Source organism: Semicossyphus pulcher, unplaced genomic scaffold (assembly GCF_022749685.1).
Source record: "Semicossyphus pulcher isolate SPU_LCO1_2020_fin unplaced genomic scaffold, fSemPul1.0.p SCAF_8, whole genome shotgun sequence".
NCBI classification, from domain to species: domain Eukaryota; kingdom Metazoa; phylum Chordata; class Actinopteri; order Labriformes; family Labridae; genus Semicossyphus; species Semicossyphus pulcher.
Window position 1 is genome coordinate 16,861,370 of NW_027211759.1, and position 26,780 is coordinate 16,888,149.

A 26,780-nucleotide genomic window follows, 5' to 3' on the forward strand; every position below is an offset into this window, starting at 1 on the left:
ATGTTGTGATTTATATACAGGCAGGTTCAGTGTGCTCTCCAACTGCACGAGACCACATGCAGCACAAGATCTATTTTAGGATCAACAACTCCCTTATCTCATGTATTGCATTGAAGAAGGCGCTAGAAGTGTTTATGGAAATATGTAACCTTTAGAATGGCCCCAGGTAAGAAGAAGTCATTTTATTAAGATCATGGTCATACATTTGTAACTTAATCTTAAGGAATGACATCCACTTCATATAAAAAGGGATGGCACAGACATTTGACTTCATGGATACCTACAGGCCGAAAATACCAGCCTATAGTCTGACTTCTCCTCTGGGGTTTAAAAGCTGCAGACTCTGATTTAATTCAGACAAATACACAAGTATTTCATGAGAAATAGATCTTAGTCAGCACCTCTTCAAGAAACACTGAATCCCTATAATTGTCAACATTGAGGTATCAAGAGAATATAAACACTTATCCATGTCTGTATCAGTGTAAATAAATAAATAAATAAATAAAACACACATACACAGAAGCAAAACAGAAACCCCACCGAAACACACATTGACACAAAATACATATACTTTTGATTGTTTCAATGTTTGCATGTTGTATTTTTGTATATTTATATTTTCTAATATTTCAGTTGTCATATATTTTTCAAATAGTTGATCGTTTAGTGCTTCAGCAAAATCGATCCTCGAACTTGCATGCCAATAAAGGCTTTGAAGTTAATTAACATGAATTGGAAAAAAACCCCAGTAAAATCTAACAAAAGCTAAACCATAACATGAATGGCCAATAAAACTTTGAAACATGACATGTAGGCGTCACATTAATCACAAAAGGTGAGTCCTTCTTGCTTCCTCTACCTAGGTGCTACCAGTGGCACCTGCATAAACTGTACACGATGAAGCGCGACAAAGTTGTTAAGTTGCGCATGTCCAAGTCAAACCCCAATGCTGCCTCCAGGTGACTTCAGAATACGGTGTACATCTGAAAATGTAGCTACGCAAAATAAGGTGAAACGGACTAAAATCTGATTTCATTAGTTATTATGTTTATAGGTATTTATTTTAATGCTCTCTAATATGATTACTTTTCAAATGTTTATTTTTTCATTTATTCTGCCCGGAGGAACCAAATACAGCCGATGTGAGAAACATTAACATGGAGTTTCAAATGGGAATTACAATTTTACCAGGTGTACTTGAAGGCAGCACACACAAACCCGTGAAAACTCATTCATCATGGGCTGTATTCATTTCCAGCTAGCGTTAGCCGTTGGCCTCACGCGCTAAACGGCAGCATGTGTAATAATGATTCTACAAGTCGCTCATTCGTGTAACCGCATCTATTAAACCGTTATATCAGCTAATAATTATACCTAACTTGACCGACACTTTCCTGCTTGGTGTACGGGGAACTTACGTCTCGTGTTATGGGAGAGACACGGAGGTCAGATGAGCGGTGGGCTGTCAACACTAATGTCCGAGTAAAACGAGCCTGCTTTAACAGTTACCTGTTTATTTTGTAGCACTGGTAAGCATTGTACTTTTTGTTATGGTAGTAGCAAGATAATATTGTTGTTACATAGGTGTTGCTTTTGCAGCGTGATTGTAAAAACATGGCCGATCAGGTAGAGCTAAGGAGATTCTGACTGCAATGCAGTTAACGTAAGTGGCTTTTCATGCTAGCCTTTGCTAACATAATCTAGCTAACTGACAGTTGCTGCCGTGTACAGAAGCACTAGTTCAACAGCTAATTACAAACCGAGTCGATGAGCTATTTTGAGACATGCCAGAAGCGTTAAATTCATGATTCGCTTGGGGAAGCTAGTTTATTAGCTAGCTAGTGAGCATGATAATAGAGGAAGGGGCTCTCAACACTGTCAACAACATATGCCTGTGTAATAAAGAGGCCCACTTGTCAGTCACAGCGTGCATTAGAGCAGGGGTCACTTAAAAGCCAGCTGTAAATTAATTGTTGTTACTGATATAATTTGTTCACAGAAAAACTTATAACTCATGAACCATGCCTGGGAAATTAAAGGCCAAAATTGTGGCAGGGCGCCACTTGCCTGTGATGGACAGAGCCAGTGACCTGACTGATGCTTTTGTAGAGGTGAGGGAAGCATAAAGAGCAGTATTTGTTTTTTTCTCTCAATGAAAGCATTCACATCAGTAACAACATATGTTTTACGTGTGTCTTATGCCTTTTATTTCTCAGGTTAAGTTTGGAAACACAACTTTTAAAACTGATGTCTGTCCTAAATCTCTGAACCCACAATGGAACTCAGAATGGTTCAAGTTTGAGGTAAGACACCTGTGAGCTTTTCTTTAAACATGGCAGGCAGTGGTATTATTTATAAGCATTATATTTCAGAATTTGTAACACTTTTATCCCTGCTTCCTTTCGTCTTGTGTCCCTCTTCTTCTCTTAGGTTGATGACGAGGACTTGCAGGATGAGCCATTACAGGTCACAGTGTTGGACCATGACACTTACAGTGCTAATGATGCCATAGGGAAAGTTTACATTGATATTGACCCGCTGCTGTGCAATGAGGCTGCTTCTGTCATCTCTGGCTGGTTTCCAATCTATGATACCATCCACGGTACAAGAATAAAATAATCTCACAGTGAGAACTGCATAGTGTTTTTATGTGCTATTCCCTATTATAATGCATTTCTCTTAATCATTTGTTTCAGGTATTAGAGGGGAGATCAATGTCCTGGTCAAAGTGGAGCTTTTCAATGATTTGAACCGCTTCAGACAGTCCTCCTGTGGGGTCAAATTCTTCTGCAGTACGTCTGAACTGACTTTTGGGCAAATTTTATTTTACTGTAAAATCCATTCACTCTGTTAAATGTCTTATTTTGTGTGGTAGCCACATCTATTCCAAGGTGCTATCGGGCAGCGATGCTGCACGGGTTTGTAGAGGAACTTGTCGTAAATGAAGATCCAGAGTACCAGTGGATCGATCGTATTAGAACTCCCCGAGCTTCAAATGAGGCCCGTCAGAGGCTCATCTCTCTTATGTCTGGTAAGAAAATTCTCAGTCGTTCTTTTTTCATGTTAGTGTGGCGGCAGAAGGGCTAATTTCCACTCCTCTTGCTAATGCCTCTTTGTTTTACCCCTTATTTAGGAGAGCTGCAGAGAAAAATAGGGCTTAAGGTGCTGGAGATGGGCGGGAATGCAGTGGTGGGCTACCTGCAGTGTTTTGACCTGGAGGGAGAGTCTGGGCTGGTGGTCCGGGCCATAGGTACAGCCTGCACGCTGGACAAACTCAGCTCAGGAAGTGCCCCCAACTCCAACACACATACACACCCAAACACAGCCCCTGCTTCTAATGCCTGTAATTCTCCTTCAAAGGACGGAAAGGAGTGAGTATAAACCAGCAACACATGCATGGATCCTGCTTCCTTTAATGTGCAAGATACACTGCTAATGTAGTTTGTGAGACTGGGTACAGATGATGGGTGTGTGCATGAGAGGGAGAGCGTGTGGGCCTGTATGTTCTGTAGGTTTTGCCTGTGGAAAGTTTAGCTTGCAGTAACTCCTGTGTGTGTCTCAGTATCTTTGATTACCCTTTGATGTGTGTGTGTCTGTCACGTGTACTATTGCATCACAAAAATAACAGCACACAACATATCCTGAGACACACACATGTACAGTACACACACAGCCATCCTCAACCATTACCTTCCTTGTTTGCTGATATTAACGGCTCTTGCATGGCTTTCTGCTCTGCATGTTCTAGTGCAGCGTCTTTTAGTATTTAGCTCGCATATGTTCTACTCTGCCTCTAACTTTGTGCTACATGACTTTGTTCTGTTTACCTCACCTGGCTAATGAGTGGTTAGCTTGTGACTTCATCCTGTACAACTATAGTTTAGTGCATGTGTGCCTCTTCTTTACATTCATACTGTACGTTTGTGAGTCAGCCTGTGTGAAAGTGTGTGTATCAGGGATGTAAACACAGTTAGGTGATGAGGATGATGAGGATGATGATAGATTGGATGGGGCCTGAAGAAATCGTTCATGAAATGACACCACTAATGTGTAGGCCTAATGCTTTTACATGTTCATAGTTTATTTTAACTAACTGAATTTTCCCTGACTCTACATTTTATAGCAACATTAACTTGATACAGTAGTGCGTTTTTTAAAAATTAATTAAAAATAGGCTTAAAAATGTATTTAAAACTTGTCTTGTTGACAGTGTTCAGGTTAAAGAAAGAAATTCAGTAAATAATACACTTTTATTCCTTATTAAAATTTAAGAAGCTTCTTCTTCTTCTAACTGAAAATTAATTTCTTTACTCCCTACTGTAAAATTTACTGACTATTAAACTATTTCTTAATTTATCAATTGATTTTTATCTAAAATTAATACACATTTTTTATGGTATGGTTTCATAAAGTAATAATCTTGAAGATTTTCATTTAAATAAATGTCTGTTAAGTCACTATCTATCGCTGAATGAGGTAACACAATGGTGATTGAGCCTATGGCCCACTGATGAAAGCCTTTACATTTTCAGTATATAGTGTTATTATGGACTGGGTGTCTGGCGACTCATTGAAAAAATCACAGTTAGTGAAGCGTTTTCCATCACCCAGCAATGGTTGGTCTGTCAGAGAGGGTAGGCGGAGCTAAGCGGCTGCTTTTCCGGTCTCTGCAAGTGTTGCGAGTAAACAGTAATCTACTATGGCTGAACAAACAAAGAAAAGATCGATGACTACAGATACAACTTCAACAATAAGTGAAAATCCAAAGAAAAAGAAACAAACTGGACGCTCAGATGAAGGCAAACAGTCTAAAAAGGAAAGCGACCGTCAGCAAGGAAAATCAAGAGTTACAACCGGAGCCGACTGTAGACGTCACACATGCAACACTGTTTGGCTATCTGGGAAGTGTGCGAGATTATTATGTCAAGATTATAACTTTAATATTCTGTTCAAACCTTTTGGCCTTATTTTCAGTATTTTCACCTATTTTGATATGGTTTCTTCTGGTGGGTAATTCACTTTAACTAGAAAGAAAAGACATGGACAAAATCATTAAATAAATGTCCAAGAGTGGTGACACATGCTGTCATTACTCATTATGTCCCAGAGTCTAAACTGAGGTCTGAGCAACATTTGTAAGACATAAGATTTGACATTTTACTATAATATGTAACTAAGTTAAGCAGCTGATTCTTATTTAGGAAGTTTTAAAAGACCAATTTTTGAGAATTTACCTTTAACTATCAGTTATTAAAGATGTTTTCAGTTTTCTGTCTAATCATTCTTTTGGTCTTTTTTTTTTTTTTTTTTTTAATAAAATCTAGCTAGTTTGTCCCTGTGCCTGTTTGGGCCTTTTTCTATGGTGTTTGCATCCCTGCTGTGTGACATCTTTTATGCATGAGCTTCCTGCTGCTTTCACATGGCTTTAAATGGAGAAATATGGGCAAAGACAAGGAGTAAAAACAAACTTCTTTTTCCTTTTTGTCTCCTTTTTCACTCTGTTGCAATGTTGTGGTCTTGGTTCTTGTGTGCGTGTCTTTCTTTCTCCCCGGCTACATTCGGATTGGGACGTTTCTTGCTGCTTGTGTTCCAAATCGGTCCTCTTGTCTTCCTCTCTCTCTCTGCGTGCTGATTGGCCCAGGTCTCCCCTTGCCCACGGATGCCGCTCCACCCACAACAGCCCCGTGCATTCAGCCTGCAGCTCCCAGAGACTGTCCCAGAACTTCTCTGTCTCTGTTCCCACTCTCATCTTCACCGGTACGCAGAGGCAGGGAAGAATTATAGACACAGAAGAAAGAAATAGGAGTATAATAGGAGAAGTAGATGGTGATATTTGGAAAAGAGAAAGGCAAATATGTTTTTGCTGGAGTCTGGTAGGGTTACAAGCCAAGGAGACAGAGGCATCGAGACAAAGAAGAAAGGCAGCCCCTTATTTAACTTATATCTTTTGTCAGAGAGACTCCCCACCTGTCACGTCTTTTTCCAGTGATAAAGGTCGGGCAGTCCGGTTCTCTGCTGCATCATCCTGCATTTCTATTTGCGGTTAGCAGCAAAAATGTTTATGGTGTTGCTTCGGCCTGAAAGAAGGGCCTGTGACCCTTCCACAGTCACCTGACTTTTTCTTCCCTCTTCTGGGACACATGCTTCAGCTCGTCATCCTCTGTTGAGTCTGACCTCCTTGTGTTTTGCCATGTTGCTTTCTTTAGTATCCCGTGTGTGTTTGTGTTGTGTTTCTTTGTGTTTATGTAATCTTTGCTTTCCCAGCCTGCTTTTTTTTTTCTTTTCTTTTTTCAGCCATCCGTAGCACCTCAAACACACCTCACCCAAGACAAACAGAAAAAACCCACATTAAACAGTCAACGACCCACTTAATGGCAGCACTGACTCACTCCCATATACTTACACGCACACGCTCAGAGGGTGAGGTGATGACTGACGTGTGTGTGTGTGTGTGTGTGTCATGTTCTCCTGGCAGGCCGGTATTTGTGGAGGACCTGCTCTCGTCCTCCGGCCCGCCAACCCCTTTCAGAGCCCTCCCCACCTCCTCTTCCTCTCCTCCCCCCTTCTCTCCCTCCAAGCCATGCAGCCGCCAGTCCTCATCATCAGACACAGACCTCAGTTTGACGCCCAAGACGGGTAAGAGCACGCGCCCCCTCCCGCCCCTCTCTCCCATTCTCATCCCTCCCTTCTCTTTCACTTCATTGTGGTGCTACTCCAGTGGTGGTTTTTTATATTTCTTTTTAATATATTTAATTTATTTATCACTATTTAACATGTTTTATGGTTATGTTTAACATTGTTTTATAGATATTTATTTAGCTCAGTCCCATCCTCCATCTTGTCCTCAGTGGCCTGGTGTGTCTTCTTTTACTCACTGTTAAAAATAGACACTCTGCATAGCGTTTGATAAAATGTGCTTCATTGTGGGAAGGCACACCAGATCTCTGTTTTAGTTTTGTCCCCTTGTTGTTGTGTTCTTCAGTAGAAGCACTGTGTCTCATGAGGGGCTGTTGTTGATTGAAGGTCACTTCTTCATTAGCAGCAGTTTTGGTTAATCATTTGGTTAAAGGTAAGTGTAGTCAAACTCTACCCCCAAGACATCCCGAGGACACATATGAATGCATGGTCGGCTTGTCCCATATGAGCTATCTTACCTTACAAACATTTTGAGCAGAGCCGCTCCCTTGACCCTGAGGAGAGGACTAGAAACCCCCAAACTGACTTCCATAGCCTTCCTCTTCCTCTTTCTCTTTCTCCTTCTCTGCTTTTTTCCCCTCTCATCTATTTCTCATATTCTCTCCCTTCAACATGTCCCTCTTTTATTCCTTTATTCTCCTTCTATCACTCATTTGTGTTAAATTACCTTTCCTTATCTTTTGCATCCCTAATATTTGTAGCTTTGCAGACCTCTGAATAATAACACATCTCTCAACCACTCAGAGCTTAGGCTTTCATTACACGGCTGTGTTAAATACTTGATTCTGGTTGGTTAATTACAGCATTTCGAGGTCTGCTATTTCGCAATAACAGACTGTCGCTATGAAGAATAGACCGTTAGGGATGCAGCTCTAATCATACAATCCGGAGGACTAACTGTAATCATATCAATCCGCCGTAAAGAAGTCTGGTAAATTTGATGTCGGTCTGTTTATAGAGGGAGTGTAAGCTATGTTAGCTTATTGTAAGAAGGCTAGAGAATTACTGTAAAATCCAGAATACAGGACACAGTCTGTTTTTGGAGGTATCCCAGAGGGAAAAATGTTTTCTCTAGCTATATATTAATAAAAGCGTGTATATAAGTAATTTCAACCCCTATTTCAATTTATTTTCATTTAAAACACATTCAAAACACACACAAATTACAGCCCCCCCCATCTATTTACACCATGTCGAGTTTGCAGTCCTGCTAGCTACCATTGCTGCAGCTAGCGGTAGCTCTCAGCCTCCGGTAATGTTGATTGCTGTGAGGGCGGCGGCGGCTGCAATGGCGATCATAACGGTGCATGTAGAAGCGTTACAACAATCAAGTTAGTTACACTGAAAAAAACAGCGAGGAAAACACAAAACAACACTGCAGCATATTGTAAATACAGACATATACCACCTGCTCACTGTACATTATCCCTTACATAGCTTGCTAGCTACAGCCATGGAAATAGCAACAAGCCTGGATGGTTGAAGTAATTGTGCAGATTGTAACAGAAATAAGGACTCATGATTCTAAAATGTCTTAATTTGTCCTGAAAAACATGAAGCTGACTGCTCTTACAGCCTCCACCATAGCTACCAGGCAGACCTAAAATTAAGTTAGCTGGACGGATATGTCACTTTCTACAGAGCAGTTAGAGCTGATCAGATGAGTTAGGGGTTAGAGAAAAACATAATGGCCCCAAAATGTCCATGAAGATGTACATAATGTCAGGCTGGGTATATCATGAATCATAATGGCAGTTCAATCTTATTATCAGGCTTTTCTTTCTCTATGCTAGTGTTGCCCATCTCTCTTTCCTCCCTCTCAGATATTGTGCTTCTGACATCTCATTGCTCTGCCTTTCCATTCTCAGTACATCTGTTTTTTTTTCTCTGTGCTCCCTCCTTCTGTTTTTCTGCTGGATAGAGGTTTTCCAGCCCATGAGACGCAGGCCTGGGATCTTCCTCTGCCCTAGCTCCCCCTCCCTCTCCACAGGCACAGGCACAGACACTTTAACCCTTCCTGGTTCTGGCTCTGGCCCCAGAGCCACCACCCCGCCCCCTCCCTCCACCGTCCGCTCTGACTCGGCCTTACTGAGAAAGAGCGTGTCCTTCACCGAGGACCTGCTGCTGGCAGCCTCCGGTATAGTAGGACTGCTGTGTGTCATCAAGTAACAGAACCTTAAAACAGTGTTGCATTGGCCCTCTTGAAAATTGGGTCAACAGAACAGCTAGATTGACTTGACTTGCGTCCTCAGAAACAATTAGTCAACATGCATGGTGTGACTACCTCCAGCTCACCGTGAAACAACATTACCCAGGATTCTCAGCATGTGATTTGAAGTGTCAGGGGTACCCAAAACTTAATGCCTGAATGAAAATGTTAAGAGTAGGCCAGGATGATCATGAAGCAGGTTTTACAACATTTCTGAATCTAAGTTATCGCGTGCAGCTCCAGCTGTTGCTTTCTCGTGATTTGTCATAATAACACTAATACTGCATTGTAATAATGAATTAACAGTTTGCCTGGCTTTCTAGTCCATTGACCTGTGTGTGTTGGACGTGACGAAACTTAAGCCAGACTCTCCTCTGTGATCAGGAATGGGCAGTGGGGGCAGCGGAGGGAAGGAGGCGGGGCCTCTGAAGACGCTGCTCAGACAACAGACGCAGACGGCTCTTGAGCAGAGGGTACGATGACACTCGACAATCACACATGCTCACACTTGTATTGACAGACTCTCTCTATGTGCAGACATGAAAGGTTTAAAAATGCAGTGCAAAAGTAAGTGTCAGTTAATGTTACAATTTCAGATTGGAACCTTTTATTTTGAGCCCAAAATCAAGGCATCAAGCTGGGAGTTGCACATTTGAAGGCTTTCGCTCTGCCCTGCAGTTTGCATCACATTTCATCCTCAAAAGTCTGTACATAGAGTCAGACATTTACTCATTGTCACAAACTACTTTTCACACAGCTGCATTCTTTGTGTAAGATCACTAATTTACACTGGGGAGGTGTTTAAAGGGGAGTGGGTTTGTGTAAGAGCAAGTAATGTTCCCTTTCTCTGTCCCCTTGACCACTTATGCCACTCAGGGAGCGTCCTCCTCTGGGTTATTGTTAAACGCCGGGGTATGTCCCATCAGTGTCACTCTCTACCTTTCCCCTAACACCCTGACCAACTGATGGCCACCACCAAGTCTGAATCAACTCCTAACCCCGCCCCTCCTCTGCTGTTTGTAGATCTCAGAGGGGCAGGCTGGGTTGAGCAACATGGCACTGGGTTTTTGTGTGTTTGCTTTGCACCCTCTGTTCTGTTAAAGACTCACAGACATGTCAGGTGGAGGGCTGGAGGCTAGGAGTTGTGTTCCCTTCAGATGTGAAGGGACGTGCGATTGTGTGTGTGTTTGCCTTCTGGACACTCGTGTCAATCACCTCCCTCTTTTCTGACTGCTTTTCCTGAGTCTGATTTGGCTACTTGTGTGTCAACAATGGGAATGAGCCTGCTCATCTCATCTCATCAGTCTTGCCTCTTTGCTCCGATTAAGAGGAGCTGTCAGTCAAATTAGTCTCTATCTTCCTTCCTGGTGACCTGGACAAGAAGGAAACTAATGGTCGCCCCACCTGATTTCTTCTCATCACATATACCTGCATGGTTGGAAATCCCAACGCCCCTCATCTACAATTTATACCAGGATGCTAACAGGCAGTTCCAATTTTCCAGCTCCTCGTGTCAGTGACTGCATGAATTTGCATCACATTGTTTTACTGCCAAAAGAGCACCGGCTGTCCTGTTTGTTGACAGAGGGAAGCATGTTAAACAGAGTCCTGATCCTTAGCCAGGACCGTGTGTGAACGTATTCTTCACTATCAAATCTAATGAATGCATTTATATAGATTTGAAAGGATTGAATGAATCAGCAAAACATCCAGGTGATATTGAACATATCCTCAATCACTTCCAGATCTATGTGAAATGCTCTAGAGTTTGTGCCTACAAGTGTAGGCTGGATTGTATTGAGTGAGGGGTAAATCTTGCATGAAGGGGGGACACACACCATCACAATCAATCCTTGCTGCATGTTGGCACTAACACACGTTTACACACAGTTTAAGATAGGGTTGTTAAATTACCAGAATTTTGAACTTTGATACGATACCAGTAAAAAGAAACGATACTCGATACCTGTTTTGATACCACAGCAACAATAAAAGAACCATTGGTTGCCAAAATTCTGTCATCTGTGCTCACAGTGCTGCTATGAAAAAAGTCACTGAACGCAAAACCAGCTCATCCAGTTTACAGTTTGTTGATTGTCAACCTCAGTCCTATCATGCTATTATAAATAATGCCATTATGGTAGGAAAAAAAAATCGCTCTGCGCTCTGGAGGACGCTATCCGCTTCTCCAGTGGGCCCTGGAAAACCTCCACCAGACTACGTAAAATGGGTCATCTGGCGGAGGTCAGGGAGCTCGCTAAACTACTATTCCTCAATCTAGGACACCCGCCTCCGGTGTCATGTCTCGTTCGAAATTGTCAGATTTGAATATAGACAGAAGATGATCCAACAGTATATTCTCGTTGTATTTCCGATTCTGTACTGCTCCGACCCATTGCTTGCAGCGAAACGATAGTATTTCACTCCAGCGTCTTTCGCTGGGCGTTTCCTTTCAGAGGGAGGGGCACAATGCACGCTGGGTCTTGTAGGAATGTAGAATGGGCGAAACCACGAGCTGTTTGTACTACTTTCTCCACAGCTATGGCGCCAATTTGAAATATTATTGCTTCTATCGATTACAGAGAACACCAGCTTTGGCTTTTTCCAAGGGCGAATTGCTCCTTCAAGACCAATATTAAAATATAGCCTACCCTCTCAATTATCAATCATAAACATAAGAACAAGTATTAGTTGTGTCTGTATCTGCAGAGAATCTGTCCTTTATCTGTATTTTCTCGTTTTAATTCTGCTGTGTTTGCTCAATTATGGACACGCAGAAATGTCCCAGTTGTGTTTAGCCCACAGCCAACAGTCCGCAGGTCGGGACTAAATGAAAACGTAGAAACCAGGTGACAGCGCTGTCTCTCTCCTCTGCTCTCTGTCTGTCTGTCAGATGCTAACATAACTTGTTTGTCTTTTACAAGACGCCAAAATGACTTTACGAAACGTATTTGCTGACCTGTGAATGAGCAGTCTTCTGTGTCGTTGCTGTATAAAAGCTGCAGGTGCCAGAGGGCGGAGCAGAGACACACACAGTTGGTTAGTTTGTTGTTTTGAGTGTAAACGCTGTGAAACAATCAGAAAATAATCTCTTATTTCTCCGTTTTACTGCTTTATTTACGGCTCTCGCGCTCTTTACTTCCTGTCTATGGTGCTTGACTACAGCTACTCTCCTTTTGCTCGTGGCAGATTTGGGTTGAAAACTGATTGTAGATGTGTGTTTTTCAAAGCTTTGTTACCTTTTGGTACTATCGAAGATAAAAATAATAGAGATAGTATCGCGTAAACATGTGGTATCGAAAAAGTATCGAAGTACCGAAAATGTTGACAGCCTAAGTTAAAGATACAGTACACCGTGTTTGAAACAGGTGTATTTAAACAATCAGCTTCTTTATATTACCTGACAGGCGACATACGTTCTCCTCATGTGTGTTAACTTTTAAACAAATATCTGAAAATCATAATCTTGTTTCAGTTCACTGAGCCAAATTAGAACATGGGACATTTTTAACATTCAACAAAAATAAACATTCTGACTCAGACACTATGAAATTACAGCCCTTAAGCCAGAAAAGATACCACAAAATCTGATAGCATTCACTAAATAAGATTAGAAAATATACATAGGAAACGTGTGTTTTCCCCTTCTCTAAGTGATGGGGCTGTTTTCTATCTACAGGAGTTCCCCTTCTTCACCTTGACGTCTTTCCCACCTGGTTTCCTGGTTCATGTTGGCGGAGTCGTCAGCGCTCGCTCTGTCAAACTACTGGACCGTATACACAACCCCGGTGAGTTCAGTGTACACAAACACACAATGTGCTAATGTAGCTCGTCCATTGTCCTATGAAATGATGTGAGCGAGCTCCTCCGCTGATGAACACTGTTGTGTGAGTGTCTGGTCTTGTTGCAAGTGGCTGTTAGTTAATGCTGCCCATTATCCTCTTGTGTTGATTGAGCAGTTTTCCTGTGTATGGTCCTAGTCTGTTTGATTGTTTGGAGGAATTATGTCAAAAGACTTTAGAGTCCTAAAGCAGGTGAAAGATGTTCCTGGTCACACTTACAGCCTGCAGCTTTGTAGCATTTATAATTGATAAAGTTAGGACAGTGTCAAAAGTTTCATGGATAGGGGCACTTTCACCTTGTGGTTTGACTGACTGGCTTTGTGTGATGTCTAGTCTGTGCCGGTCATGTGATGGCTGTCAGAATGTGTGTGTGTGTGTGTGTGTGTGTGTGTGTGTGTGTATGTGTGCTCTGGTCACTGTGTTGTGTGCTGTGGTGCTGCCCCCTGGAGGTGAGGCTGCAAAAGTGGTGCATGGCTCCAGTCTGTTGCCTGCTGCTTCTGTTGTGTGTTGTTGTCCTGCAGGTGGCGCTGTGGTGCATTTCTGTGGTGTCGTATAAATGCTCTCTCTCTGAGTTTGCAAAAAGACTTCTTATTTCTGCATCAGAATCCTTGTGTTTGAGTGTGTTATGTAGTCTTTTTATCCCTTTGTGTCAGCAACCGCTGTGGCTAGAGGTGTTTTGGGGTTGTCAGTCTGTCTGTTCGTACGTCCCCTTCTGTTGACCATCAAGACAAAATAGCTTCAAATACGGTGCAAACGTCCAAACGGACTCAAGGATGAACTGATTTGGTGATCCAAGTTCAAGGTCATTGTGGTTTATTTAGAAATAATTTTTGCCCATCAAAAAACTCAAGAATTTATGTCAAAGTTTCCCACAAATGTGTAAAAGAAAAAAGCTATTAAGTTATGACATTTTTAAACAAAAAGGTTAAAGGTCAGCTTGGCTGTGACATCATAATGTGATGTTTTGTTTTTAGCTTATTGTCTTCTTTTTCTTCTTTGAAATAGTTTGACTATACAAATATTAGTCCTCTGTCAAGGCCACAGTTACACTGTCATGCTGTGGAAAGCAGGCTCACAAATGTAAGGCAATCAGAGATACGATACGATACGATGTGATACACTTTATAGGCCCAGTAGGGAAATTTGTCTTGGACATGATCTTATAAAGCCTGTATTTGCCTGTTATATGTGCTGGGCTATCTTAGTCCACTTGGCAGCCTCAGTAATGTCGCCCTTCTCTCAGTTAAACAGTCTTTTACCACTTTGAGTCCGGGATATCTGAGAATTCAGGGACAGAGGTGTGCTGGTGAATGTTTGCTAGGATGAACAGGGTTCTTTTCAGAGGGGGGCAAACAAACACCTGCAATGATTCAACCAACAGTTTTCTCATCAAAACTAGTGTACATATGATAGTTTTCAGAGAGTTTAACAAATTGCAAGTTTATGTTGAAATAATTCTGAAAAGAGCCCCGTTCACTGTTGCTGTGCCAACCACAGAGCAACATTAAAGGTGCCATGTTGAGTTTTTGCACAAGTAGCTCGATGGAGAAACACAGTTCTGCTACATTGTCTGTTGGCAGCAAAAAGCAGCAATAATTAGAATTTTTAACAGCCATAGAAATGTAAAGATATGAAAAGAAAAAGAAAAAACTCCACATTGCACCTTTTTAGGTTTAGCAATAACACAGTAGTTAGACTGCTACTGCATGCTTCTGTTTGTAATATACAGCTTATCTTCTCCTTACGGTTTTGGCAAGGCCTGGTGCTTTTACTCATCTCTATTCTCCTCTTCTCCCTGTCAGTGTTTCTTGTCCAGATTGTTTTGTAGGCCTGAAACTAGTTTGTCTTTGCATAGTGACTGTGAAGTGCTGTCTGTCTTTGCATAGTACATGTGGAGTGCTGCTGTTGTGCTTGTTTGTTAGACTGTCTCTTCTTTTCTTTTTCTCTCTTTTCTATACTAACGGTGTGTTCTGGCCCAGCCTTGGGTAACACGCGCTCATACAAACTGCTAGACTGGAATAGTGTCACTGCAGGTATTTCCCCCCTTTTTCTGCTCTCACCCAAAGGAGTGGTGGCAGCTCAGTGAAGAGACCAACACTGACATTAAGCAGACGTAGACCAGACAACCTAAATAAAATCTATTAAGATTTAACTGGCTAGTGTATCATTAAAAACTGATGAATTCACTGAGCTGCCATCCTCCCTTCTCTAATCTGTGTGAGTGTATGCTGAGCTGAGTTAAGCATGCGCTTCGTCCCAACCCCATCCAGCCCGGCCTGGCTCCCCTGCCCCCCACCCAGCTCACCCTGCTGCACAGAAGAGCTGCAGCCCTTTCCTAATGTCGTCCCTGCGCTGTTCTAACGCTTCCTCAATCGGCATCGAGGTCAAACCTGTCTAGACCAGAGGAGGTTTAGGAGGTTTACTCTGTGACACAGAGCCACTGATCGGGCATGTGCATCCCTTACTCACTGGGCCGTATTCATACTGAGAGAGAGAGAGAGAGAGAGAGAAGGAGGGATGGATGGATGCATGGAAAGCAGGTTGATTGGATGGGTGGCAGTTGAGGGAAATTTTAAACATGGTTTGGGAAGGAAGGAAAGGAGGAAGTATGATTGCACTCAGTATTCTCCAACTTCAACACTAGGCTAGATTTGATGGACTCTGGTGAATGAATATGGCCCTTCTCTGCCCATGAGCACATGGTCATGAGCGTGCACGTTGGTGAGCCTGTGCCTGTGTGACATGCTGCTTCTGGTTTAAAGGAACCCACTCTGTGGGTCCTGATGCCTGACCATCAATCATTATTCTCCATCCCTTCAGTTGATCTCCCATTCAGTTCCCTAAATTCATTCCTCCCTGTTTTTTCCACCGTCAGCAGCTGAGTGTATCTCTCTTTTAGGGCTCTGTTAGCATGTGGCCCTCTCAGGGAGTCATGGGGTGCAGGTCAATACTCTAATGTAGCTTCCTTCCTGTGTTCTTTGCCCAGCGATCCAGAACTACCAAACGAGTGAGACTAAGTTCACAACTGGCAACGGCTAGGCTCTTCTGAACAACGTTAATAAAACAGAGGTGGTATTGGAGCCTCATGAGACTATTGAAACACACCCATGGTTTAGCCTAAGTATGATGAAGGCTCAATCCATTTGATTTAAAACCTTAGTCACCATGATAGGAAACAGATTTTTTATGATAGAGCTTTTTATAGTTTGTCAGATTTTCAGACCGACACAGAATATATTCATTTATTTACTGGCCTGTGGCTGTCTCTCTCACCTCTGTCCTTTCTGTTAGTGCGCCTGACTGAAAGGACATACACAGAAGAGAGAGACGATATGTTTTTTTTTGTAATTAAGGAATGCCAGTGAGAACGCACACGACTAACCAAACCATCGACTTTGCCTTCATCATCATCCTCAAACCCTCATCATGATTCTCATTCTCACTTTGTTTCACAAACTGAAAGGTGGTTTCTGCTTGCTTTGATTCACCGTTTTCCCATAACTCATCAAAAAAAAACTTTTTGCTGTCTGTTTATTTCCTGGTAAGTCACAGCAGTGAGATTAGATACAAAGATAGATACAGATTTCCTGTCAGCGTGTGTCTAATTTTAGTACTGTGCTATTCAGTGAGGGTTTGATAGATCATTTAGCCAATCATTTTTTTTCTGAAAGCTGATTTAAGAAGTTTGTGTTTTGCAGATGAGCCAGAGACTCGTGATGCCTGGTGGGAGGAGATTCGCCAGGAGATTAAATCTCATGCCAGAGCTCTTGGTTGCCATGCTGTTGTGGGGTACAGCGAGAGCACTAGCATCTGGTGTGTAATACTAAATACATACACGGAAATATGCTATAATGTTTTGCCTATTGTATAAAACCAGTTTTCTATTCATCTGTCCTCACCCTCTTCCTCTCTGTTCTCTTCCAATCTGCCGTTTCCCCTCCACACAGTGAGGAGGTGTGCATCCTGTCAGCCTCGGGCACAGCTGCCATCCTGAACCCTCGGTATATGCGTGAAGGCTGTCTAGACATCGGGCTCACAGATCACAGGTTGTTACGAGTCAGAGACTGAGCAAACTGATTGTCAATCCCTGTGTGTCAGCACAGGTTGGTTTGAGTTTATCTAGGCTGATACCAGATGGTGTGTGTTGTTTGCCAGGTTTGAGGAGCCGTCTCCCCCGAACTGTGGCTTCTGTCACATCCCGTATGATGAGCTTAACATGCCCTTCCCCGCTCAGCTCACCTACTGTTACCACTGCAGACGACAAAAGGTCTTACTTTTTTGTTTTTGCCATTATCAGAAACTTGTTGACGAGATCTTATATTGGCTAGTGTATAACTGCAGTGAAATAAAGCATGTATTAATTATAATATTATATTTTTTTTCAAGGTTCCTGATGTGCTGTTCACAACAATCGACTTGCCAGCCGAAGCATCCGTCACAGGGAAAGGCTGCCTTATCCAGGCCAGGTAAATCACCTTAAAGTTAAATTTCTTTCCTTATAAAATAATGTTACACTGAGAAACACACAGAATCAAATTAATTCAAACCTACATGATCTCTATTACCATACTATTACTTACCATACTCCCTCAAATGTTTGCCAGTAGTCAAACAAATGTGTAATAATGGCAAGGGGCGTCATCAAAATGAACAAATCCAGACCCACACCCTAAACCAAGTCACTGACTGAGTTAATGCTATTGTTGTCTTCTAGACTGTGTCGTCTAAAAAAGAAGGCCCAGGGGGAAGTGAACGCGACGGCCATCTCCAACCTGCTGCCTTTCATGGAATACGAGCTGCACACACAGCTGATGAACAAACTGAAACTGCGGAGCATGAACGCTCTGTTTGGCTTACACATACAGATCAGTGTCGGAGAGAACATGCTCCTGGGTCTGGCTGTAGGTTGACAGACATTTAAGGTTAACAGCTTAATAAGTTATACAAGTGTTTGCTGCAAGACGGTCATTAAAATATGTGGCTGTGTTCCAGTCTGCTACAGGAGTCTACCTGACAGCCCTGCCTGCACCAGGGAACATCCAGATTGCGGGGAAGACTCCAGGTGACCTGAGCAACGAGCACCACATCCTCACCATCCAGAAACGGATCAATGACACCATCGCCAAGAACAAAGAGCTCTATCAAATAAACCCTCCGGTGAGACACACAACGCACTCTGCAGGGACTGTAACTGGGTTTCTGCAGTGTTTCTTTTCAACACTGCAGTAGACAGGGTGTCACGTGGGCAAATTGTGACCCCCATTATCCCAAAACACAAAGTCAATGTGACACCCTGAAATACAACAGTAGAAGTGAGGTAGGATTTTACCTTATATAAATGTTGTAATTTTATTAATTTACCTGTATGTAGGTAGTTGGAACTATATTTATATAAAATGTGTTTTTAGGGTGTGAGCTCCCAAAGTATTATAATGACTAAACATTTGTGCCTCTGTGTCATACCCAGTTTTATTTCATGTAAATTAGGTTTTATTTTACACAAAGAATATTTTACGCAGACAAATTTGAAACAGTTCCATTACTTTGGTAATAATTGTCTGTTTGAAAATTATATTTAAAATCATGTAATCATACAATTTTAAATATATATATCTAGTCTGTTTTTTTGTGAATCGTAATAAACTTACCCCTCTTGTCTCTCTTTGGTCATTAAAGAAATTATTTGCCCTGGACCCTGAGGTGTTCTGCGGCATAAACATGGTACTGAGCACGGCGACTTTTAGCTGTGAGACACAGCAAAGCATGACAAATATTTCACTATATTAATCGCAATACTACACCACTTTGACTATAACTGAATAACAGCTCTTAACTGGGATGAAGGGACGATTTGTAACCCACTCCAGAGTCACCTCTCGAGGGCAACCCACTGTAGACTCTATCTATGTTCATATATTTGTATTACGGCCATCTCCCCTGCCCATTCACACTCTCACCTGTGTATGTGTGTGCGTGTTTGCACCACTTCTTACTCTTCCAGATCCATATTCAAATTAACACCAGCCATGTGTGTGTGTAATGGTGCAGCTGACTGGTTACCTGAGTGAGTGTGAGCATGTGGTGTGTTTATATTAACATAGTCTTTCTACTAGCGGGACAGATGTGAGATGCAGATGTGGGCTGCTGCTGTGGTGTTCTGGTGCTCGCTGTGACATCCCGTCTGATCAGGCCTTATGTCCCTTTGCTTTCAGGAGCTGACAGAGGAAGTGGTGGGTTCCCCGATTCCTGAGCCAAGGCAACGATCCAGACTCTTCCGCTCCCACTCGGAAAGCTCAGACGAACTGTCAGAACTGGACCTCTCCCACGGCAAGAAGGACGCCTTTGTCCTGGAGGTGTGTGCGATTAAAATACACATAAATTGAAACCTAACTATTTCCAGGGACAAGAGCAATCATGTGCTTTTATTTGCATAGATTGATGACACTGATGCTGTGGAGGACATCCACTCTCTCCTCATTGATGCCCCCCCTCCCACGGGTATGCTCCATCTACTCACTCCACATCACACACTGCACATGCTCAGTGAGTTGTTAGCCACTAACAGATTAAATTATTTCTCTGCTTTTCATTCTTGTCTCCGTTTGCATTCTTTATCTTCAGGTTTCTACAGCTGCAACACTGAGATCATGCCTGGGATTAACAACTGGACTTCAGGAGTTCAGGTTACTTCATAATACAGTGTTAATTCCATCACAAACTACTGCAAACCTTCAGTTATCTTGGTTAACCTCTTTATGAGTATTCACGTTGTGTGTTTCTATTACTATCTTCCAGATGTTTTCATCTGTCAGGGTCTTTAGGTTGAGTAATGTGAATCTTACCAACCAAGGCTTGAACAAGATCTTCACTGACCTTTGTGAGAATCTGCTAAAGGTTAGAAACCCCTTCTGATCAGTTACACCATATGTGGTGCCATGTGTATCTTTTGTAACGTTTCACAGTCACACTGTCTATAATGGTTCTTGCAGTTTTTGTATTTTGAATGAGGAGTTACAAGTTATTTGATTATGTTCACTGCAGAGTTTCTACTTCAAGTTGCGTTCGATGATTCCCTGCTGCCTTTGTCATCTCAACTTTACCGTAGCAGTGCCAGAAGAAGAACTCATACAGGTGAGAAACAACAGGCTGTACCTGATTTGTGAATTTGCATAAAGAGTTGAATACTGGGACGCTGGTTTAGCTCAGTTGGTAGAGCAGCCGCACTGATCGCAGTTTCCACTACCGCACTGATCGTTTGGTGCATGTCATCCCCCACTCTGTACTACCCACGCTTCCTGTCTCTCTTCAGCTATCCTATACAATAAAGGCAAAAAGCCCCAAAATAATAATCTAAAAAAAGAGTTTAATACTCTATATAGTAAATATATTATTATTTATACCGTGAATTCTCAAATTACAGCCGGTAGTCAAATAAAAGCCGGCTCTCTATAAATAGCCGGGGGGCGTGGTCGGCAAAAACAAATAAAGGCCGGCCCCAAACACAGGCCGGGGAAAAAAAGTTTTAAAAAAGTCAAATCAAATAATTTATAAATGTATTTTTGAATTATTTATGAGTGATGAATTTTATCTTTCTTTTTATTTACAAATGTGGGCCAATTATCATACAATCATGTTTGAAACCAACACTTTGTTGTTGTGAATTACTCATCAAAGTGTTAGTGTACTGTTTTAGTCACTGCGAGTGCAATCTAACCGGAGCGGTTAGCGATAAACGACTTCCAGTCAAGACTTTCTGTTCTGCATGCTGCATTGTTACAGAAAAAGAAACTGTTTTTCTTGTGATTTACTTTAATTAACGGGTCTTACCTTAGCTGGAATTTCAACATCATGATGCAGATTAGTAAAAAGCAAAAATGAAGTTTTGTCAGGTCTGTCCTCAAGAGGAGAAGAAACAACCTTTACAATGCTTGTTTGTTGAACGGAGGTTGAATCGATCTGATGCATTTGAGGAAGTCGGGAAATCTAAACGCTGAACAGCTTTCGTGAAAAAGTGTCAAGGGAATTTATCTCAAGTTGAATTTTAGATGTAGCTTAGAGCTTTAACATTGATCCGATAAGAATCAGGTACTGGAAAAAACAGCGCAAACAGAGCGGATCATAGAACAATGTGGCTTCATACTAAAATATGACCACATGTACAGAGGGAATTAGAAATAACGGCCTGTCTCTAACATAAGCCTGCTTCATATAAAAGCCTGGTACCCTCTGCAGCTGAATTTAATAAAGGCCCGACCGACTATTTTAGAATTTAAAGTAGTAAATTCCTAAATTTACTACTGCACCTCTGTTTGTCTGTCTTTCCCAGGTCGCAGTGACAGCAGTTGCAATGACGTTTGACAAAGACCAGACTCAGGAGAAGCCGCCAGACAAGCCCATCACCAAAGGTCTGTCCTTGTTTGATTTTATTTGTACTTTCAGGGACATTTATGTTTTGTTTTGTACCTGAAAACAACAGTTATTAATACAGTTTACAAAAGCTTTGCTCGCTTTCTGGAATTTATGCATAATTTGAAGCTTTGCTGAAAGGTAGGCAACCAGATCTCTGAGAGCAGTTTAATTGATTGTACTAATTAGTCTATTGTGAACAGCTTTATTTAAGCAACATTTCCCTTGCACCATATTATGAAACATTTGCAGATATTTACATAGCCGATCATATTCATCCATCCTGTGAGATGGAAATCTCATTTCCGAGGTAGACCTAACAACACGCCACACCGCTTACCGTTTAAATAGGAATTAAAAAACAGCAAAAAGAGAGCACAGAAATTAAGCACACAATGAGAATAGGACATCTAACAGGGCTCATATTTTAAGGGTATAATGTATTTTTCTTTGTCGCTAGTAAAACAGTCTATGTATCTTTTTAACTACAAAGCTGTATCTCTGAGTGGAACTGCTACTTACTCCAGAAGTCAAAGATAGATTGAGCTAAGATAGGTTGCTACCAATATTCAACAAACCTTGACAGTGCGTACAGAAACACAAAAAGGCTTTTAAGAGTTTGTCTCAGCAGTAGTGGTGTAGGGAAACAGAACTATCCTTTTAAGACCAAACTATTCTAAACAGTGTAACCCATTTAAGGAATGGTCCTTCACTTGTGTTTGAAATCTGGCTAAAGCCCCTCTGCGATTCTTGGTGCATCTTCTCAGGATCTGGTGAGACCGAAGAGCAGCTGCAGTTTCCCCTGGAGTTGTGCGCAGACTCGTCCCTCGCCAACACGCAGCCATCATCTAAAATCTCAGGTATCCTTTAACCATTTCTTTTTATTTCTCCCTGACCTCCTCCTCCACCCTGCCTCACTAACAGGCATTGCCCATCTCCTCCACTAACACTTTAGGTACAGTCTCTTTATTCACTCCAGCTGCAAAACTCTGCCACAATCAGCTGGTTATGGTTCATTTGGAAGGTAAATAAATAGTGGTGTATCATAGCCCTTAATTGACAGTGTGATGTTGATTAGATGAGACGTCATGCTCCCAACGCAGCGTAGCTTACTCCCCGTTCACATGAACAATAACAAGAGCACCCTAGTACTCACTATAGATGGAGCATTTTGATGTACGAAACTTTTAGACTTAGAGGAAGCAGAAAACTTGCTGTGGACGAGCAAAGGGTTGACCTTGAATTATGAACGCTCTCTGTGTAAAGATAGACTTTGATGTTTTGTGTGTGTGTAACAGGTGTGCCAGAGAGTTCAAACGTCTCATCTAGAGGTAAGCCCGCTTCTCCTCAACCATCTCCCCACACCCCACCTCCCTGCTACCAGAACTACTGTTTTGTTGCCCTGTTTTGACTTTTCATCCTTTAGTCTCGGACAGTTATCCTGCACTGCTCCCAAACCTCATCCACTTTTGTTCTTTTCTGTTCGTTTTATTGTGTCCTGTTTTTTTTATTTTGTTTTTTTTGTTTTTGTTTTCTCTTGTTGTCGTTGTTGCGTTTGTCGTATGTCCGGGTGTGGGCCACGTGTTTGTGCGTGTTTGTGCGTGTGCGTGTGCGTGTGTGTGTTCTCTCCAGCTGCCTCCGTTGATTACGGTTCCTTTGCAGACAGATGCAGCACCTGGCTAGAGCTGCTTAGGCTGAAAGCTCACACCATAAGACGAGGATCAGTTAAGACAAGTAGGAGGACACAGTCTCTAGCACACTCTGGTGACCAAACCCACAAATGCAGAACACAGTTTTACAAGCAATCCCACACACACACACACATACACACACACACACATGCTCGCATATGCTCAAACACCCCTCCATGCATGCCGCTGGGGGGCGGAGCATCGTAAATCAAGCCCCAGCTATTAAGCTGGAGTGTGAAAGTTGAAGCCCCGCCCCCTCAGAGGGATCAACAAATCAGCAGCTTGGCTTTGAAATGCCTATAGCCATGGTAACAATGATGACAGTTAATAGGAAGGTTTTTAATTTGCTTTCAGCGTGCTTGTTCTTCCCTTGATCTGTAAGCACTTTGATCACATTTACAAGAGGAATGATTTTTATCTGCATTTGCATCCGTTTATTTATTTCAGCTGAGAAGAAGACATTACATGAGTTAAGATATAACGTGCACGAACAAATCTGAATGTGGTCGAGATCACAGTAGAGCGGGGGGGTGGCAATGCTTGTGTGCATTCTGGTATGACAGTCAGTCGTCTGTAAATGAACTACAATCTAATGTTGGCTCTGAAGGTTCCTGGTTTGATGGATTTAAGCCACATCAGGTAAATTTCCAGTAAGACAATGGAGCATCTTTCACACTCTGGCTCGTGTATATGTGCCCAGCTCAGCTCACAGTTGTCTCTGTCCGTCTCCATTTCTCAAACCCTCTTTCACAAATGCAAACAGATAAATATTCTCTCATGTACTGTACTTCCCTGTACCGCAAAAAGACTGTATTCACACATGTAAACGTACACAGCTGTGCCCAGGTCTGTCTGTCTGTCTGCAGACACTGTAACTGTCTCGTCTATTTGCTTCAACTGCATGACATGCATGGCAGCGCACGCTTTCCAACTGATTGTCTCGGCACCCACACATCCACACCACTGCATGTCAAGTCACACATGCACCTAACACACACGGACAACTGACCTACTCACATGGAAGCGTAAACTCGTGTGTTGCTCCTGCTCTGCAAACGCTAACAGGATTGCATTTTTGCACGCACATTTTACATTCACATTCCTTTGTGCTTCACACTTCATATATGCTTTTGATTTTTCAACCATTTTTGAGTTGTTTCTGGTGTCTCCATTGTCTCTTGTCGTCTTCTCTCTTCCCTCTTGTTTCTTTTTCACTTTTCCCTCTTTTGGACCTGCTCTCCGTCAATTTACAGTCTCGTCATTGGAGCGCTCCAGTCCGCTGCCTGAGGGACGTTCCCGCTCGCTGCGCTCCACGCGCTCATTTGGAAGCACTTCAGTTACAGTAGTGAAGATGACGCCGCTCTCATTCCTCCCTGGGACACGCATCATTAAATACCTCGGGATCATCAACATGTTTTTTATCAGAGAGACGACATCTTTACGAGAGGTACGACCTCATTGACAGGTCACATGCAGACGTGCCAGGATCAGTTTATGCCAAATGTTGACATACGTGTGTGTGTGTGTTTTTGTCCCCTGCAGGAAGGTGGTGTCAGTGGCTTCCTCCACTCGTTCATAGCAGAGGTGTTTGCAATGGTTCGAGCTCATGTAGCAGCTCTGGGTGGGAATGCAGTGGTGTCCTACAGCATGAAAGAGTGTGTGTTTATGGAAAATCCAAACAAGAACCAGGTACTCATGCACACTCCTACACATTAACACATCCGTTCAGATCAGTTACAATCCATTTAAAGTAAAAGAAGAAGTAAAAGAAGAACTTTCTCTTTGTTTCCTCAAACCTCAGAGTAAAGAGAGCTCTGATGATGTCATCTTCCTGTCTTTGTTCCTCCTGCAGGCTCAGTGTCTCATCAACGTAAGCGGTGATGCAGTCATCTGTGTCAGAGACACAGACCAGGAGCCCCTTTCCTCTATGACAAACGTCGGACAGAGCTGCACGAGTGGAACAGACGGGGCTACATGACACTGATATGCAAAGCCTAACTTTGTCTGCGGGACACAATCCGAGCGAACACACAGTCTAGCCGTCCAAATATGAGTCATTTATGTCTGCCTTAAAACTGTGTAAATGATCCAAAGGTTTGGACACAGGTAATAAAGAAAAAGTATACGCACACACTTAAAAACATGCAGTCTGTGTTGATATAGGAGGAGAGGATGTTCCTGTTCATGTGTAAAAGAGCATTTGTGCAGGAGAAGGTGATGTAGCTCTGTAGCCTGAAAGTGTTTTTGGGGTAAAAACAACAGCCAAAGCATCCCCCCTGTGTATTAACAACCGTCCACTCTGGTGTCACTCAAAGCTACAGTATGTTGGCCATCCCTGTGTGCAGCACATGTGATGCTTAAGGCAGCTATGACTTACATGTCCGTCCACAGTTCGCAGTAGGAGTAATTTAACGGACATGCCAAAAGGGACGCAGTTGTATAACATCACATAATGTAAGACGGACAGATTTTAAGTTGCGGGTTAAAGGCCCATCTGTTCATTTTTACTGGTCACGTGGTAGCTGTCATGTAAGGCATGTACTGTATATAAAATTGTCTTTCTCAGAAGACAAGGTTCACCCTAAAACTGGAATCAACCTGCACAAACGTAATCACATTTTGTTTTAATTATCTAATAGTTTTTTGGTGTCTCATTCTAAGGTCTAAATTAGATTTCATATAGATTTTGATGATTCCTAAATGTCACAATTACTTGACAGTATTGCTCACACAGACAGATAATCAGAGTTCTCAATAAAGTGTCAAATTATGATTTCACAGATTACAGTTTTTTTGAGTGACTCAAGGTAAATAACGGTCAGGCTAACAGAAGACTGAACCTTTTTTTTTCAGGACAAGAATTTTCTTTTAGAACAGCCAGAACTTTGTATTCCAGCGACTATTTTATAGATCAAAACTATTGGATTTATATTTGTTTTTCTGAAAAAGGCATAAAGTCAGTGGGCAAAGGGTGATGGGTAAAATGTTGGAGGGATATAGTTACAGACATGCAATCTTAGTCATGATATGTGACCCTTTGGGGTATGGTACCAGGGATAATTCATAGTATAACGTCTTTTTGAGGTTGTTCTGGCTGATTTAATCTTTAATCTGTGTTTATGTGGGCCACTCTTGCAGCTCCAGGATCAGTCCCTCTTCTTAATGGTTCTTGCTGTCCGTGTCAAATTTCACACTACTTTGTCAAGCCTCAACACTGTCTCATATGAAATCATGTTTTGAGTAATAGTCCTGCTACTGATAAGTGTGACATTTATGTTAAATAAGGAAAGAAGAAAAAAAAAAAAAAAAGCATCTGGTGCTGGTGCCACCTGAAAATATACCATGTAAATGTTCTCTGAAATCAGATTTTAGTATTTTTGTAACATAACATGTATGAGACCTACTGCTCATTTTGCCTGTGCAATGAATTCCTGATGTTTTGAATCGCTGTGTCAGAGAATTAGTGGTACTCAAATCTGTTTGTGTGATCAGTTTCCTATATTTGTGTCTAAAACTTGAATGTACATACTTAGATGCTTTTGCTTTCGGACTAGCAGCATGCAGACATAATTTTTATTGCCATAAATCTGTATGCTTGCTCCCCTGGTAAGTCTTGCACAATAAACTCAGACAAACCAAGATGCATCCGTTTGATCATCACCTTTGATTAGAAACTGATGTTTATATAATATGTCCATGACTTGGCCATATAAAAATTAGGATAAAAAAATACAACTGAATTAGGTAGATTTTGCCCACTTATTTTGAAAGCTTAAATGTTATTCAATTAATTTATATATATATATATATATATATATATATATATTTTATTTATTTTTTTAAATAAAGAATAAGGCCTTTTTGCCAATACCTTTGATATCATGTGACCTAATGGCTCAACATCAAGAGAAATTAATACTTACTGGGAGAAAT

The 26,780-nt window shown here is 41.9% G+C and overlaps 1 protein-coding gene across 5 annotated transcripts; it reads left to right on the plus strand.

Annotated features, from left to right (window-relative positions):
• The first annotated feature begins 1,238 nt into the window (after window positions 1–1,238).
• c2cd5 (C2 calcium dependent domain containing 5) lies at window positions 1,239–26,597 on the plus strand. 5 transcript variants are annotated; one of them, XM_069687209.1, is made up of 30 exons: window positions 1,239–1,532; window positions 2,003–2,114; window positions 2,220–2,306; window positions 2,434–2,605; window positions 2,700–2,795; window positions 2,879–3,034; window positions 3,137–3,374; window positions 6,479–6,639; window positions 9,293–9,381; window positions 9,785–9,820; window positions 12,588–12,696; window positions 16,449–16,563; window positions 16,698–16,796; window positions 16,906–17,017; window positions 17,137–17,216; window positions 17,465–17,651; window positions 17,743–17,907; window positions 18,427–18,471; window positions 18,963–19,103; window positions 19,185–19,248; window positions 19,372–19,433; window positions 19,546–19,644; window positions 19,792–19,881; window positions 21,077–21,155; window positions 21,924–22,016; window positions 22,455–22,487; window positions 22,789–22,920; window positions 24,101–24,294; window positions 24,390–24,536; window positions 24,700–26,597. In XM_069687209.1, exons 2-30 carry the CDS (start codon window positions 2,025–2,027, stop codon window positions 24,823–24,825), a joined length of 3,297 nt encoding a protein of 1,098 aa, XP_069543310.1. In that variant the 5' UTR covers window positions 1,239–1,532; window positions 2,003–2,024; the 3' UTR covers window positions 24,826–26,597. The 5 variants fall into 5 exon arrangements, with proteins under 5 accessions (XP_069543310.1, XP_069543314.1, XP_069543312.1 ...); XM_069687213.1 differs by lacking the exon at window positions 9,785–9,820; XM_069687211.1 differs by lacking the exon at window positions 9,785–9,820 and having other exon boundaries at window positions 22,789–22,890.
• Window positions 26,598–26,780: the final 183 nt, after the last annotated feature.